Below are 17300 nucleotides of genomic sequence, written 5' to 3'. Positions count from 1 at the left end.
CTGGAAGAAGAGAGGCAGGACTTCCAACTTCCAACCTATTTCTTTACCATGTTAGGCAGAAACAGCAGTCAGGATTATAAGCCAGACTCTCCCCTTTGATGGTCAGGGAGATTTTGTGTGGTCACCTGCTTAGAATGTAGTAGCTGCTTTATTTATTTATTGGCAAGGACTTTAAATAGATAAAGGTATGTCTTGCTGAAGGTTGCTGCCTAAAGGTCTCTGCCTACAAAGTGTTGAGCCATTAGGGGCTGAAGGAAACGAGCATGTCACAAGGATTCCTAACATCTGTGGATAGTAATGTAAAGTACAACTCAACCTAAAAGACCCAAGGCTTTTCCTTCAAAGAGTTAGTGAAATACAAATCTGTTTCCTATAGGTACACTTGCCTTTAGTCCTTGATGTCAAATGCTCAGTTTGACACTAAGACCCACTCTTTGAGCTACAATGGAAACTATGGAACACTGAGCCTATTCAGAGTTTTTTGCAGGGTCCCTTTAAACTTTGGCTCCCACTAGGCACTGTAGAAAGGAAAAAAGGTCACCTTCTATAGATGTTAAAGCTAGAAATAATTGTTAGGTGTGGCACTTTGAAAGGGCCCTGAAGTACAATAGATCAAATCGGTGCTGACCAATAGTTACCTTCAGTTGCCTTGCATCATCCCTACTCAGCCGTGCCTTGACTTAGAGCCCTGATAAATGCCAGACTTTTTCACTTTTTGAGCAAATAACTACCAAACATTGTTCAGCAAAGGTACACTATGGAACTGCACTATGCAAAGATTGCATTTCTGATCTCAAGTAATTGAAGGAAACACCAGGATGTGAATAAAACTATTGGGATGATGCAAGGAATGGATCATTTCAGCCCACCAGGGAACTGGAGACTAACAGAGCAGGAATCTCTAGAAAATCTGAATATTTTTCCAGTGCAGGCTTTTGTTCAAATTCCTTCCCAAAGCATTTTCTCCATTTTGCATGTAGGTGGCATTACTTCCACCTGTCACAGTTCAGGTTAGTACCCTTGGATGTGACAAAGTTTTTAGGGTCTCTTCCAGGATCATTCTGGCTTTAAAAACAGAACGGCATTATTTATTTTTCTGATAGGGACTCTGGTGAGAGAAAAAGCTGCAACACACAGCAATAAGTTTTCTGGAAACATTGCCACGAAGTTGGTCAAAACCCTATGCTGGGAATGAATGCTGCTGGGTACAAAGTCTCTCTCGCATGAATGCTAACAGGAGATGAAGGCTGCCATAAAGGAAATCAGTGGTGTCATAGAAACAAAAATTCAGTTCTTATTGGAGCCTGTTGGAAATGCTGATCTCACATGTTGATGTACTTCAGTGAACCAAGTTCCTTACGAGACTTATCCATTAATTTCTGTTGTATCCTTCATACCTTATCCCCTTTGCACTATCACTTGTATTGGCAGAAAGCAAGGTCCTATTTTAAATTTTCCATTCCCTCAGCCAGTTAGTGCAAGAATAAGATTTCTGAGGACCCATTCATTCACAACATAAGCAGAACAGTTTGTCATATTAGATTGCTCTGCATATTTACAATCCTCATTTGCCATCAGGAGGTAATGGAGAAGAGCATTCACTTGGGTCCACGCACTCCAGCAATGGTTAAGAGAAAGTGAGAGAGCACACAGTATTCACCAGCTGGAGCACACTTACTCAGTCAGGTCCTCTCAGAGACAATAAAATTGTGCTGGTTGTGATAATTAGCTTGTCTGATGGAGTTTTCAGAAATAAACCAGGGAGAACCTAGTCAGCCCCATCTCGGGTTGAGATGGCGGCTGTATAAGATTTGGATAAATAATAAATAATGCATATACTTTTTTTAAAGCACTTTGGGTATTCATAATAAAAGGATATTTTTACTTCCCACCCAGAAGCAGACTTCTGAAAAATCACAAGATAGGGAATAACAATTTTTTTCTGTGTTTATATGAAATTTTTCTTTCTTGGAGTAATAGGGTCCACGGAGCCAGGCAACCAAATATCCAGAAGAGTTGTACAAGATTTGGTGTATTAGGGCACATTTCCTGTACTTTTTTTAATAGAAGAAATTGTTCTGATCTCCCAAAGTATATTAACATGATCATATATTCAGCAAGGTATAACCAAATTATCCCAGTTGTAGATGTTGTCTAAATTACAGGGAACTTCAGGGATTTAAGCATTTTCTTGCTGTGTGCGACAGACAAAGTCTAGATTTATCCTCAAAATCCAAGGATCTATTGCACACACTAATGGATCCATGAACCTTTTTACTTGAATAAGGGAGATTCCTAAACACCAGTAAAGTTTCCTATTCTGTTCATCTTTACAACATCGTAAGTCTAAACTCACCAGAATACAATGAAGCTACAGTAGATTTATGCAGATGCTATTGAAAGCAAAATTAAATTCCAAATTTCTGTACTTACTTTCCTTTTCAGTGAGTAAAACATAGGTTGTACATTCCCCAAATTAAAGCTTGTTAATTCTTATGAGGTACTTGTATGACAAATTTTGGCTATTTATGGATTTGATTTTAAAGAAAACAAACCACTGTCTGAATCCAGTGTGAAAATACCCTTTTTCTCCACTGATGTATTGTAATGTATTACATTTTGTGCCACCTTATGCTAAGTAGATAAGATACACGCATATCAGAAAAATGATGTATTTAAAAGCCCATGTATATTTTGCTATAGTAGCTAGACACTTATAGTTAAAAATATTCACAAAACTTTTTCTTTTAAAAAAACTAAGTACTAACTTAGTACTTATGACATCCTGATCTGAATTTTGCTAGAGATTGAGTCAACTTGCCTAGAGAGGACTCCCAAACAAGAGCATCAGGGATTTTCAACCTAATACCTGAGAGCAGAAGCCTGGCAGGAGATCTCCATTTCAAATCCAAAAGGACAAACATGCAAAGATAGCAGCAGTTTTAAATGAGTGGTTGCTTCCACTTCCAGTCTCCTGAAAAGGACTGATATCAGTTGACATGGCAACCATGAAGGAACCAGTAGACATGCAGAGCAATCTGATAAGAGAAACTGCAGCAGTTTATCTTTGCCTTTCAAGCATCACCTCTTGAGCCTCTCCATTGCCAACTGCATGATGGTCTCTGCTTTAAGCAAAGCTACGAAGAAATGTCAGTAAGACCCAAATCCTCCTTAAGGCCTTGCTATTCTACTTTCCATCCATATAGGATATACCAAGTGAAATAAGACATTATTCTTGACAGTCACCAAGGGTGCCTATATACTTGCTCCAGGTAGGGTGGCCATCATAGAGGACATTCTGGTTTCTGCTACTCTGTCCTCTATTGATATGAAACCCCACGCCTTTATGTCCTCTAGTTTTCTCTTGAAGAGATAAGATAGGGGACATAAAGGTGTCCAGTTTCATATCAATAGAGAAAAGAGGGCAACCAAACTGTTGTATCAATAGAGGACAGAGGACAACTGGGGGGGAGGGAAATGGCATGCTTTAACTAAAGCTCATTCAATGAGCTTCTAATTAGAGCACTCCAGCAGACTCAATTAATTGAGGGTAGAGGCACCCCAAGTGTTACCCTTTGCCTTTGGTCACATAACATTTAAGCTTCTTGACCCCTGCCCCCATTTGCCAACATAAGGGTTTTTGGCAAACCCTGAATATGGAGGCCAGCAGTCATAAATCTATGTGTATTCCAGTTGTGCACGTGGAGAGGGAAAAGCAGTGGTTTACACCCAGATACTGGTTCCCCTGAGAAGACTTGTTTCTTCAGAACCAAAGGCCTTTACAACTCCCTGCTCCCAGAGAAGCCAGTCTTCTCTACTTTTCCTGTTAGAAGAAACAATGAGGTCTTATTAGTCAAAGTGGGTTGTAGACCAGTTTGGTGTAATTTGAATTTTTTTCTTTGCATCTTGAAACAGAGTCTTATGAGCTATAAAACTTATTTTTCATTAGCCCCTGAAGAAAACATGAACGACTTCATATGTAGTTAGGAGAAACAGGAGTGTGGTGAAAGTAGGCTAAGGCTGTAGACAGGCATTACATTTGCAGTGAGGAAATACACCTTTTTAGCACCACAAAAAATCAAACATACAGCTGTTTAAGTAGTTTGTGGAAGAAGAAACATTGCAGTTCTGTGGCTAAATCAGTAACTTTCAATCGGGAAACCTTGAGATACTCTCAAAGGTGTTTTTGGAGGAGTAGGAACATGATTCATAAGATAATATCAGAGATTTGAAACACGAATTTGTAGTGTTAAAAAACATCGTGGCCTGTTGTGGTCTTCCTAAGTTCTGTGTAACAGAAGAATTGATCTATTGTTTTTCTGTAGTAAAAAAAAAAGAATACAAGCTAAAAGCTGGCATTTTTTGAAGGGTGTCTTCAGCAAGACAAGGGATGCCTTGAATCTGAAAAGTGAGAAATACTAGACTAAATGTTAGCTTTTTAACAGCAATTTCTTGGTAGGGTGATGAATTACAGTGCCTCAGGTAATGCCTGTACAGTTATGCATAGCACCAGAGGGCATGGCTTGGTGCTTCAAGCATTGCAGAAGGGTTTGCTTCTTCCCTGCTATCCCCTACAACTCCAGGGGGTCATCTGTGTCACCAGACTACTACCGCACGCAAGGAGGCAGGTCACCAAGTGGACTTCCAGCTCAGCTCAGTCTTTTGATACAATATGGCAGGTTGGAAGTGAAATCGATGACCCTTTGCACAATGGAAACTGAACAGGTACACTGTGACTGCCCTCTAAGCACAAGGGACAGTCGGGTCCCCTGGGCAGTCAGCCCTTTCCTCTGCACTCGGCTGTCCTCAGGAACCTTCACAGATGGGGGGCCCCCAAAAAAAGCAGGCTGAATGAAGATGGATTAATTTTGCTTCGTCTGGCAGAAAACTATAAAAGACTTGAAAAGAACAGGATTTGATCTGCATAGGCATGGTGTGCAACCTATCAATTCAACCCTGGCTCCCTGCACACTGAATGCCCTGACATGTAGGCACTGTTGAAGCAGCTCTGGGTGCAATAAGCACACCTAAGACAGACAGCCTAAGAGTTCTAGGGATGTGCCAACCAGCGGCTTCATTGTTATTTTTTTTTTCAGCATTTGGCATCTGCAGATAGGGAGCAAAGAGACGGGCGTGTTTTCAAGGCTGTGGTGGGGACATGCTTTAGAAGTATGAATATTTTATTTGCAGCTCTGGCCTTTCAGCTGAACTGTTGACAACTCACTGCACAATGAAGAGTAGCTTATTGAGTTAGAAAGCTCACAGGAGTCGGTTGTCGCTTGTCTTGTGGTTATCAAGCAGGGATGGTTCTTTTTCTACAGCGTCTATTCCAGTGTTTGTAGAGCATCTGGCTGTCACAATCTTGATTTGAATGCTTCCAATAGGTGTGTTGAAAGGCAGTACCATAAGCAACATTTGGAAAGAGTTCACAGCAACTGCTGTCCTTCAGATACTACTACAAGTTAACAACACGTTCTGGAGAGCCCTAGACTTGCCTGATGTACTCACCAAAGAGTCAGCTACATGTGCAGATAGAATGTCTTACAGAAAAAATGGCACATAGGTTCACTCCTGGGGCACTCTCAGTGAACCATTCAGTATAAATGAGACAGTGGGGAGCAAATGAGGTAAAAACTCGAAGTAAGTAATTCACAGTGGCTGCAAGGAACTGTTTCCCGTACCGACCAAGAGACTGTTGTTTTTAATTGTCTAGTGGTTTGTTTGGCTCCTTGAAAATGCATCTTGGTACCCGTGGTCTGTGGTGTTACAGCAACACAAGGCAAAATGAAACCAGAGGAAAAAAAACTCTTAAGATGGTGCCAACTTGGATATCCCATACCTTCATTCAGCGTGGAATGTAGAAGCCAAATGGCAAAAAAAACTGACTTCCTGGTAACAATACAACAGAAAAAAGCCCAAGTAAAGAAATGTAAAAAAGAATTAGCAAGCCCAGTATGGTTGGAGAAGGTAGGTAATGTGGTATTACCTCAACAGGGGACATTGTTATTTATAGCTTCAATAGTCAGGCAAATAATAGTTGTTGTTGTAATTATTTTGCATTGTAGACTTCACAAAGTATGTAGGTTTGTGTAATAGCAAAAACTTTTTATGCAGTGGTGAAGCCCACATTGCAAGGAATGTAAGGATAAAATGAGTAAATCTGTGAATTTCTCTTAGCCAGGCTGAAGGGAATTCTTCGATAAAGAGAGGTGAGGCATGGGAGTGAGGAGTGAAGGTCTTCCCCAAGGTCCCGGGACAAATAACAGCACAGCTGCACATAATGAACAGTGCCCTGCTCCCAGATGGTTTTGATTAGTTATGAAAAGTGGGTCCCAGCTGGCTTTGCAAAGATACAAACCTACAAGTTAGTGATGTAAAAGTCACAGGTTGTTGGCTTGTCCTTTACATACCAACTACAGACAGTTGCTAATGTATGCTGAACCTGTTTGAGCCACCCATCTCCTGAAACCAATCCTGTTGTAAGTACTTGATCAATACCTATTACTGGCTGGGTTCTGCTGCTTAGCAATTGCTTAGTAAAAGCACGTTTGACATAACTGTATAAATGCTAGCTGGCTTCAGGTTTTAATAAAAGAACTGTTAGCTGAATTACTAATGAGGCTTTTCTTATCAAATGCAAAGGTTTAGGAATTGTGAGGCCACTGCTGTGGTTAAGCTCTTGTTGTTACCAACTTTTCTTGTTTCCCCCTTGGCATTGGGTGAAAAAAGAAAATCCCAAGAAACACTGATTAATCAGCTTGCTTAGCTATTTCTCTCGGCAAAAAAGAAAGGTGCTCTCAAAACCAGACAGTAAAGTGGATGCAATAATCTTATCTCTTTTAGTAAGCATTTAGTTGAGTTGATTAATTTGAAAGGCTGTTCTTAAAAATGCTATTTGCATGAAAAATTTGAATCAGAATGAGAAGTAAGAAAGAAACTTTTGCATTACTGTAACAGCTTTCCCTGTGCTGTGTGAAGTTAGAAGTGTAACTAATTAGCACTGGAAAATTAGTGTGGATATGACAAAAGTTAACCAGCTATGAGCTTTTTTGTTCTTAATTTGACAATGCATTCCATAACAGTGTGCAATTTTAATTATCTGGATTTATAGATTTGTTTTATTTTTATTATTGTAAGCCACCAAATCCATTTGAGCAGGTTTTCATCAGAACTTAAAAACATATCTGGCTTTAAGGGAAACTTTACTATTTATTATATTAGATTATAAATCTATCTACCTCCCAGTAAGAAAGGCAAGAAATAATTATAATAAAGATAGTAAAAGAGAAGCCACATTTTACAAAGACTTTCTGACAGGCGTATGTTAAAATCTTGTGCCCACCAAAATCAATGGTGCATCTATACATTAATTATGTATTTTAGGTAATGTGTATTAGATTTAATACCTTCATTGTGAGTTGCTAGAAAAGGACGCATTAGCCTATTTAATGCATATTAGCTGAAGAGCAGAGTTTTTTTGTTATGTTTTTAATGTGCTTACCATAAGCTAATGTACATTAAAGTGCACGTGTAGATGCGCCCAATGCCAATTTTGTCATTGACTTCAGTGGGACCAAGACTTCACTCAGGGAAATAATGTCAAAAGAAGACCACAGTGGTCTTTTCAACTATTTTTAGGGTGGGGGAAAATGTTTGGCTCCCACTCAGTTTAAATGAATATTAAAACCCTCATGTTACCTGTTCACCTGTATTAGTAAAATTGCATGACAACAAGATTAAAGAAAGTTGATTTTAATTTGTCCCCTACATATATTGGTCCCAGGAATGATTATTTTGATGAAAAACTTGAAGAGTTTTGAATCCTGTTTTTCATCCAGGTAACTGCCAATTTTTCAACACTTGGATTATTTGTGCTTAGTACTTTATTTTTTTATCTGGCTGCATCTTAAGAGGGGATTATAAGCATTCTGAGAGTGTTTATGGGCTAATACAACAAACTCTTCCCCCATTATGGTTTAGTTTCTGGTTAATGGATGAAGCCCTCTGCCTGGAACCAGGTAACTCTTCAAACACCCCATGTAATGACTTTAATATATGATACAAAAATATGCAGAATATAATAAATAAAATCAGTAGAACTCCTGAAAAGCATAAAATGAGATCAGAATATAGTATACTATACTGATCAGATTTTGGTCTTATTGAAGTCAAAAGTAAAATTTCCACAATTTCTATTTATCAAAGGGTAGGGACAGGCAAAACAATTAAATAGCTTCAAAATTATAGCACTTTACAATTCAGCTGTGGTCAGTTCCATCCCTCTCTGTTCTGCTCAGGAGGTGCAGACAGAAGTAACATTTTTGCCCTATCTAGCTACAGAAAACAGTTTATAGTTGTGACCAAACATAAGTGCATGGCTGCAGACAGCTTCAAAAATGGCCGATCAGGTGAAAAGCTGACCCCTCATCGCATGAGGTATCAGACAAAGACATTTCAAAATGTAGCATCTTTTCTAACTTGTGTCTCAAGAGCAATCAGCCTGTTGCTGTTCTGAGAATGGAAAGGTCGGAAAGGTAGCAGAGGGAGTTCAGGCTGGGGTTTTTTCAGCCCCCCCTCCCCCCCCGGAGGTTGGGGCAGGTGTATTGGAGCCCTCCTGAGGTGGGGTGCTCCAATTCACCCACATCACCCTTCAGTACTATCTGAGGAGCCCCAAGAATGAGCTCCCTCCACTGCCTTTCCCCTCTCCCATTCTGAAAACAGCGAGCACTGACAAAGCCCTGGTCATTGCTATGAGAACTTGGCTGTAGGCTCCCAGCACACAGCTAGATTCCCCTCCCCTCTGGAACCAACAGTGAACTTCTGTTTGGTCTGGGGTAAGGTTGCAACTCAGAACACGTTGCAGAAATCATTCTGAGTTACAGCTGGGAGCTGCACTTCTGTATGCACCCTAGCTGGCAGCTTAGCCTGTTGTAATTTTAAACCTGTTTCATTTTGGTTTAATGTTACAGTAGTTCAGTTCTACTTTACCAGGATAGGAGGAGGCAAACCAAACATATTGATTGATAAAGTTGACATACTGTCATGAACAGTAAGTTCACTTCTCTCTTTTAAGCATGGCGAGGTAGTTAGCTGTGTTGGTCTGAATCTATCATCTGATAACCTAGGCTAAAGCTTATGAAAACACATGCCTCTCTAAATGAGTTAATCTATAATGTGCCATCATGCCCTGCTTTCTGCCTTCTTTTAAACAGTTTGGGTTAGTGTTTAGAAGATCCATATATTTATCAGTCATGGAACCTACATATTGAATGCATCTATACCTGAGCTTTACTATACAGTAGACTAATTAACTCTGCAGTAAAGTGTCACTCTCTACATGTGCACTAGTATTAGGGTGTGGTAAATTTATTAACTCTGCTGTAAGACAGTACTATCTTACAGTGGAGTACTTATCTGCACTGAAACTCACACTGTAGATGGTGATGGGCTGGCAGGATGTGAGGATGTTAAAGTGCGGGGGCTGCCTGCTTCCCCACACTTTAGCCAGCCCCTCTGCTGCCCAGTACCACCACCCAGAGCCCAGGGCTGACCCCCCCATGCCCCTGTCAGCCCAGGGCTGTTCTTCCCCACATTAAAAATGCTGCTGTCTGAGGCGCATGTCTAAAAGCTGCACTCAGGAGCAGTTGTCTGTAGCACAAACTGCACTGTTGTTTATTTCTTTGCATTAATTGCATGTGTGGATGCACCCACTATCACCAACAATGTTGTCTTTCATTTACTGACAATGACATAAATCGCTGTCACAGAAGTAGTATAGGAGAAGTATTTAAGGAGTTGTGATTCTCCTTCAGATGTCCATCCATGTGTGTATTCTAGGTGTTGCTTGCACCATAGACACTCAGAGACTTTTAGCCACAGCAATACCCATATAGTGAATATGCAGACTGACTCTCCTTTTGCTTCATGCCAAGGGCAAAAAGGACATGTATCCTGTTCCTTAGTTTCTCAGCTGGTGGCTTGAAACGGAGTGTCTGTTGTCTGTTCCGACAGTACTTACAGGCCAAAAACACAATTTGAACCCTTCATGTTGATTTTTGCCTTGTTTTTTGCTTTTCTTTTTCTTCTTTTTTGTTCCTACCATTTTTATTGCAGAGACCATTTGCTTTCTTGGCCTCTGCCATGCACTTCTTTTGTAGCTGACATAAACTCCATTCCCCCCTCATTTGGACTGTTAGCATGGCTTCTGCAGGTTACCTTATTTTAAACTGTCCCTCCTGCAACAGGACTCTAACAGCTGCTCACTGAGTACATCTACATGTGGTGCTATGGTGACATTGTTCCTTTTGGAAGTACTAAAAGATGGCGTAGTAACAGTCTGTATTGCATCATGTGCACCACACAGTTATTTTTAGGTACTTTGTCACCATAGCAATGCACTATAATGAGGTAGCACATGGCTATGACAATATAGGTGCAGTGTCATAGTTCTTGCCTGCAGGTGCTATGTTGCTGTAGCATGTTGCTATGGCAACATAGTGTCACATGTAGACACACCTGTTCAATCCTAGACACCATCATGGCTGGTTATGCAATCCAGTTTACCATGGAGTCTGTTTCAATTCTACTTCCCACTTTCCTTTTTGGAGACCTAAGGTTTTGTTTCAAGTGGCATTCACTTCCCCAGCTTTGGGAGCCATGGAAATTCCTCCACAGAGCAGAACAGGATTCTACAGGAGTTATTTCTTGGTCTTCAAAAGAAAAGGAGGATGGTATCCCACCTTTGATTTAAGACAACTTGACTCCTTTATCTATAAGCTTGAATTCAAGATGTTGATTCCATCACTCCATAGGGACTGGTTTGCATCTCCTGATGATTAGGATACTTATTTTCATTTTGCCATCTTGTCTTCCTACAGGAAAAATCATTATTTGTGGCAAGTTGGCAAGAACTACTAATGATACCAGGCTGTATCAATTACACCAGCCTTTCAACACCCAAGAGAGGATACACTAGATTCTGTTGGTGTTGATGGCCCCATTCAAGACAGCATTATAACTTACTCTTCCTTAGACAACTGGCTAGCAAAGGGTTGGGGGATCTGTCTAATCTGGAAGGATATCCTTGAGTATGGATGTAAACACTTCATTTCTGCTTAAGTCCTCACTTGCATAGAAGAAGGACCCAGCCAATATTTGCAGTGAGGTCCCATTCCTTTCTTACCACTAGTCATTGACAATCATGATGGGTGGCTGCTTGCTAACCTGAGGAACACGTGAACAATATCCAAGGGCAGGACAAGGTTACATATCAATATCCAAAGGTTCAGGGTGAGACAGAACCACCTGGCATTTCTGTCATGTGTTGGAGGACCAAGTTCAGGCTATAATGAATAGTGCCATATTTACTTGAATATAAAATGAGGTTTTTCCCCCAATCAGCACAGGGGGAAAAAGCCCCTTGTATGTACATTTACATACAAGGAAATCTCACTAAATCTATTATATATTAATAAACTGTTGCCAAAAGCAGCATGTGCTCAGCAGTGGAAGCCAATTATAAAGTTGATTAAATGCAGCCAACACTGAGCATGACTATAAAACACATGGCCCATATAGAGCAAACATACTGATGGGAACCTACCACTTTTTTTTTTTTTTTTTGCAAAAGTATTTATTTCTATACATACGCCACATATATGTTTGTCTGTATTTATAGATGTGTATAGATGGGTAGATAGATATAATTTGTATGGATAGATATGTATGGATAGATTGATTCATATAGATATTTCTATCTTACATATCATATATATACCTATACCTCTAGCAACCTGTATTGTGACTGCTGTGGTTCCCTTGACAGTCCAAAACACACCTTTACGATTACACCATTTTCATTCCCATTACAAATCTGCACCATGCACCTGCATTTCCATGTGCGTGTGCACCCACTTGCCTGTTACTGTCACCTTTAACCATGACAGTTATATGAAGGACCACCTTAGAGCCCCTCCCAACTCCTACATATTTCCCCAGCCCTTTCACATGTCATTGTATTCATCATCTCCATTGCCATCATCGTTGCTCTTTTTGGGGAACCTGTTTCTGAACAGTCTGTGCCAGTCCCCTCTCTTCCATATAATGTCCACCATTTCTTGCTCATCATTTTCTATCATCTTCCTGTAGTACCAGTACATTTCGCTCGGTCCCATTTTGATGCAGCCCATGACTGCAAGGTTTGTGTGTGCAGTAGTTGCCCTGCAAAATAGTTTACAAAGCGGGCTGTTTTGGATTCTATCCCCATCACCAGTTTGCAGATCTGGCTCATGTACTTGGCCCCAAGAAACAGCAGGATGTCTGGCGCTCCTCTGCCTCCAGATCTTTTATTTTGAACAATGTAGTCCTCATCACTTTCTCCAATCTGGAGCCCCAGAAGAAGACACGTGGCTCTTTGGATTCTGTGAATGACATGCTCTAAGGGGGAGAAGACTAGTGCAATGTGCAGAAGCACCAGTAGTAACACTGTACTCATGAGTGTCACGCAGTCCCCACCACCCATTGATAGGCAGCACGATTTCTATAGTCCCAATCTCCATTGAGCTTTGACCTCAATCTGTTTCCATGTCCTCTGTCTGGTCAGCTCTGGGTTGAACTCTATCCTGAGGATATTTACCCCCAGGGCTGATAGGTCCCTGAGTTTGCCCAGTCTAGGCAAGTGCTTTTGCTCATGTTGAACTTGGTCCCCATCACTGCTCCATATACCTGGGTATGTTATTACACACTTTCAACCTACCACTTTTCCCAGCATATGATATTGAGGTCATCCATGTAGGCCAGGACCCTTGTCTCTTCCTGATTACTCCTAGGGTTCTCTACTCCACTGATCCAGGGATCCCACATGAGCCACTGTGCTAGTGGTTCCTTCATGCAGATAAGATCAGGAAGGGCTGGCAGTGCTGCTGGACTCCTGACTCTGCTGCAATCAGGGCTGTCAGGGACCTGTTTACCAGTACCCTGCTGCTCACACTGGTGTCCAATGTCTTTATCCAGGTGACAAAGGTTGCAGGGTCCCTCATCTTTTTCAGTGTCTTGAATAGGAACCAATGGGATAACCGGTCATAGGTCTTCTCTTCTCTGTGTTGAGGGCATGGTAGAGTTCAGCCCTCTCTCCTGTTGGTATCATAGCACATCTTGTAGCTGCATCAGGGCTTCATGGATCTGTCACCTTGCCACCACATACAACTGGTCCTCATAGGTCACCACACCTATAACAGACTTAAAATGCTAATTTGAGATTTTGGTCATCAGTTTGTAGTCAAAGTTCAGAAACATTATATATAAAGCACCCCTATAAAGAAGGGTTATGAGGCCGTCTACCATTCCTGCCCCCAGTTGGCCCTCCTGCAGGTGCTCTCTACAAACCTCCAGCAGTTCTGGCCCATCTGGTCCCTGAAAGCAATGTAGAAGTCCTTGGGCAGGCCATCTGCCCCAGGAATCTTACCATTTTTGAGGCTGTGGAGAGTTTTGTTGAACTCCTCCACCAGCTTCTGACACTTGTCCTCCCCAAGGACCTGAGTGAGCTCCTGCACACAGGCCTACATTGCCCTGGGTCCTCTGGTCATACAGTTTAGAGCTACTGGTAGAAGGCTGCTGCTATCTCCAGCATCCCCTTATTTGACTGGTACTCCACATCCACTCCATCTATCAGGCTGGTCATAGCTTCCTTCTTGGCCTGCTTTATCCTGCTAAAATAAGCAGCCCACTCCTCTCCCTCCTCTACCCAGGGAGCCTAGGCCAGGAAGACCAGGCCTGAATTTGGGTCTCCACCTCCCACATGGCCTCTGTTGCTGCCTGCTTGTGCAGGCTTTTCAGCTTGCAGTTTAGGCATTCATGTTGCTTTCTCTGGGCCCAGGCTCATCTCCTTCCAGCCTTCTGGAAGAAGCCTCTTGTTCTCTCTTTCACACTAGCCCACCACCCTGTGTGGTTCCAGTATCCAGATCTGAGAATTTTGCACCCTGTGTAGTGCTGTCTGAACTCCCACTATATCTTTTTATTGTCCAGAAGATTCACATTCAGTTTCCACATGCCCTTGCCTCTCTTGAGCTGCCGCTCCATTTCTGCTTTCATTGTCAGGAGGCAGTGGTTCGGGAAGCAGACAGGTGTGAATTCAGCTTTAGCTACTGTCCACCCTTTTGGGAGGAGAATGAAGTTTACGCATGATTTTGACTGACCCAAGGGGTCTAGCTGGGAGAAATTTCATCCCAGTCTTTGGGTTTCTTTGCCTGTGTCCACCAGGCTGCATTTGCAGGTAAGCTACTTCAACAGCTTTAAGGATCTGTGCTTATTCTATTTCCTACCTTGAAGCAGTGTAGATCTTTTGCAATTACCACTGGCCAGGTGCCTGGCACTATTACTGTCGTGTTTTTAAGGAAGGTGTGTTTTGCTGTTCTGTTAGCTGGCACATATATGTTTGGGAGGTCAAATCTCCCTTCCTCTGTTTCCAGGGTGACTTGCAGTAACCTGTTTGGGATAATTTCTCTGTGCTGCAAGGGGTGCACTCTGTCTCCTCTGCATGATCTTCATTGGTTCCAGACCAGAAAAAGGGTCTGTTTTGCTAACATTTCCTGAACAAAGCATAGTCCCTAAAGCTAGGCAGGCCACATTCCTGAGAACAAAGTATGTCTGCTTGCAATTGTCTGAGGGTCTGCTCAGTTGTGTCCCATTTTTCCATCTTAAGTAGGCTGCTTACATGTACTGAGGTTATAAGAATCTCCATGAATAAAGCTGTCATGGGGGCAAGGGGCAGGGGGAACTTGTAGCCTTTTCATGCTCCTTTTTAACTATATTGAGGTCCTCTTTCATGTCCAAACTCAACTTTTCCACCATATGTGGAGTTTTTTCCAGGACAGTGGCTCGCCCAACTGGTTCGTGCGGGTTTGTGGGGACCTGTTTACTTACATGAGTAGGGAATTACCCAGGTGCTCTGAGTTGCCTCTGGGCTCCGCAGGAATCCCAGACCGTTTCCTCCCCCCTGGAATTTCATGTCTGAATTATCGCTTTTCTTAACTTCTGGGGACTCCCCCACCCCACCCATAGCCAATAGGCCCCGTAGGCTCCTAGACTCAGGAGGCACCAGCCACCCATGTGGGTTCAGGTTTTCCCTTTCCCTCTCTTCCTTATCTATCCTTACCATTTCCTCAGCCAAATCTCCCCCTCCCTCCTTTTTTCTGAGGTTCTCAACCATCTTTCTTAAGGTTCTCACATTTTCTTGTGAGTGCATTATGCTCTCCTTTTTGGAGAGGTTCTCTGCTTCTGTTTCCTCACTTTCTGAGACTTTTTCTGCCCCCTTCCACTCTGTTATTGCCAGGTGGACTTTTTTTCTGTGATCTTTTTGTTTTGGCTTTTCCTTACATTAGCGTAGGACAGGGCAGGAAAAGGTGTAAAAAAAAGAAAATGCAACAAAGTATTTACATATAATTTGATCATTTAAGGTGTCTGTTAATAGTCAGAAATATTTTGGATAGACAAAACTTAAAACAATACTATGATACAATTTTTATTTTCTTTCCAAAATGAAAAAATATTTAACTGACTTATGTTTCCATTATTGAGCATATAAGCTAGTTTTGCAGCTTTGTCTTCTGTTTATAGTGTATATGCAATAGAGAAATACATACAAAAAGAAAATGTTTTATTTTTTGCACAGTAGAGTTTTGTGCCTGGACTACAGAGGAAAAGCTTTGTACATATGTCAGAACTGTATGTGTAATTTGTATGGGTATTAAAAAAAATTAAAATAACTTTATTTTCTGTTGTCAGATGCTGACAGACATTGTGAAGTCGTTGGAAGTCCCCTGAAGATCAAAAGCACTAGAAAACCACTATCATATATCATTGGGTATTTAGGTGGGTATTTTCATTTGGAAGAAAATGTGTAAAATGAGATTTCGGCATTTTAACATATTAAAAAAATTCTCAGCCCAAATTATGGAAGTTTATACCAACACAGCACTATAACCAAAGAAGATATATTGATTAAAAATGCTTTATTTAATCAGAAAACCTTTCTAAAATGAATGTAAAAATGGCAAAAGGACCCAACATAATCTCGCAATCTGATATGCAAATCATTAATTATTAAAAGTGGAATTTTCGACTGTGCTCAGTGTTGCTCCCTTTCTGCTTCCATTGAAGCTGATGCCAAAACCCCTCCTGACTTCAAAGGAAATAAAGTTAAGTCTTTGCTCAGTGCTTTTAGAAATTTCTCACTAAGATAGTGTTAATTTTTTTATTGACTGAATTGCTTATGAAGAGGTGTTGTTATCTGTGTAACATACAGAGCTCATAGATGGCGGTGAGAAAAGTAGAATGATGTGTTGGAGAAAAAAAGAATAACCTTGATCCCAGAATCAGAATTTGTAATTCAAAATAAATAATTTCATAAAATTATCATAGTCTTCCAGACAGACCACCATGGCAATTAAGTATGTATGGCTAATTGCAGACATAAGAAATACACTTTAAGTTTTATTAATCTATAAATGAATACAGAAATCAGCCTAAGTTTTATAGAAGTAAAGCATTACACCTTGGCAACAAATAATGAGCCAATATTGCTCACATTTCCCTCCCATGTAAATATGGAATAATTTCATAAAACCAGTGATGATGCCCTCAGTTGATACAGGTATAAATGAGAGTTGAATCCACAACATTCAATCAAATTGAAATCCATGGGAGTTATACAAGAACAGACTTAAATAGTTACCCATTACTTTTCTCAGTATTAATCAATGACAGTTTCATTAGCAAAATGTTCATGTTGATGGTAGCATCTTGTGTCCTCCTAGGATTTATAGTAGAATGGGACTGTGGTAGGGCATGTATAACATGCTGCCAGGGCAAGTGACAGATGTGTGACACTAACAGTTTTATTACTTGAGTTACTGTAAGCTTAAGAACATTAGAAAGGATCGGTGTATCTCTCCTTTCTCTACTGCCTCTCCTGTTATTCTCTCCCACTATTTCCTTTTCCATCCCATGAAGCCACCAGCATTTTGGATGCCGCTAGTACATAAAAGATGCTACTTACTGTCTCATGCCCACCCCCCCATCATAGGCCATTTTTTGCTGGAAGGTTGCAAATGTTCATAATTATGCAGCCCAGGCTGTACTTGAACCAAGCTTTGCAACCTCTATCACACCTAGATTCATGTCACCCCTTTTCTCCCACCCCACTTTAGGTACACTACTGTTTCTTAGTTATATAAATGCCCCTTCCATCCACTTTATCATATTATCTAAATACTTCGGAGTATTTATCTGTTCGTTCTTACAAC

At 41.0% G+C, this 17300-nt stretch overlaps 1 protein-coding gene across 1 annotated transcript in view; it reads left to right on the top strand.

Annotated features, from left to right (window-relative positions):
- MTA3 (metastasis associated 1 family member 3) overlaps nt 1-17300 on the top strand; it is a 284441-nt gene that overhangs the window by 244100 nt on the left and 23041 nt on the right. Inside the window, exon 15 of the mRNA XM_019516380.1 lies at nt 15781-15867. Within this exon, the coding sequence (XP_019371925.1) occupies nt 15781-15867 (87 nt within the window). The remainder of the gene's footprint in view (nt 1-15780; nt 15868-17300) is intronic.

This window comes from Gavialis gangeticus, unplaced genomic scaffold (genome assembly GCF_001723915.1).
Source record: "Gavialis gangeticus isolate Ggan-Ray unplaced genomic scaffold, GavGan_comp1, whole genome shotgun sequence".
NCBI classification, from domain to species: domain Eukaryota; kingdom Metazoa; phylum Chordata; order Crocodylia; family Gavialidae; genus Gavialis; species Gavialis gangeticus.
The sequence above is the reverse complement of the archived record's forward strand: the minus strand, read 5'-3'. Positions and strand labels throughout refer to the sequence as shown.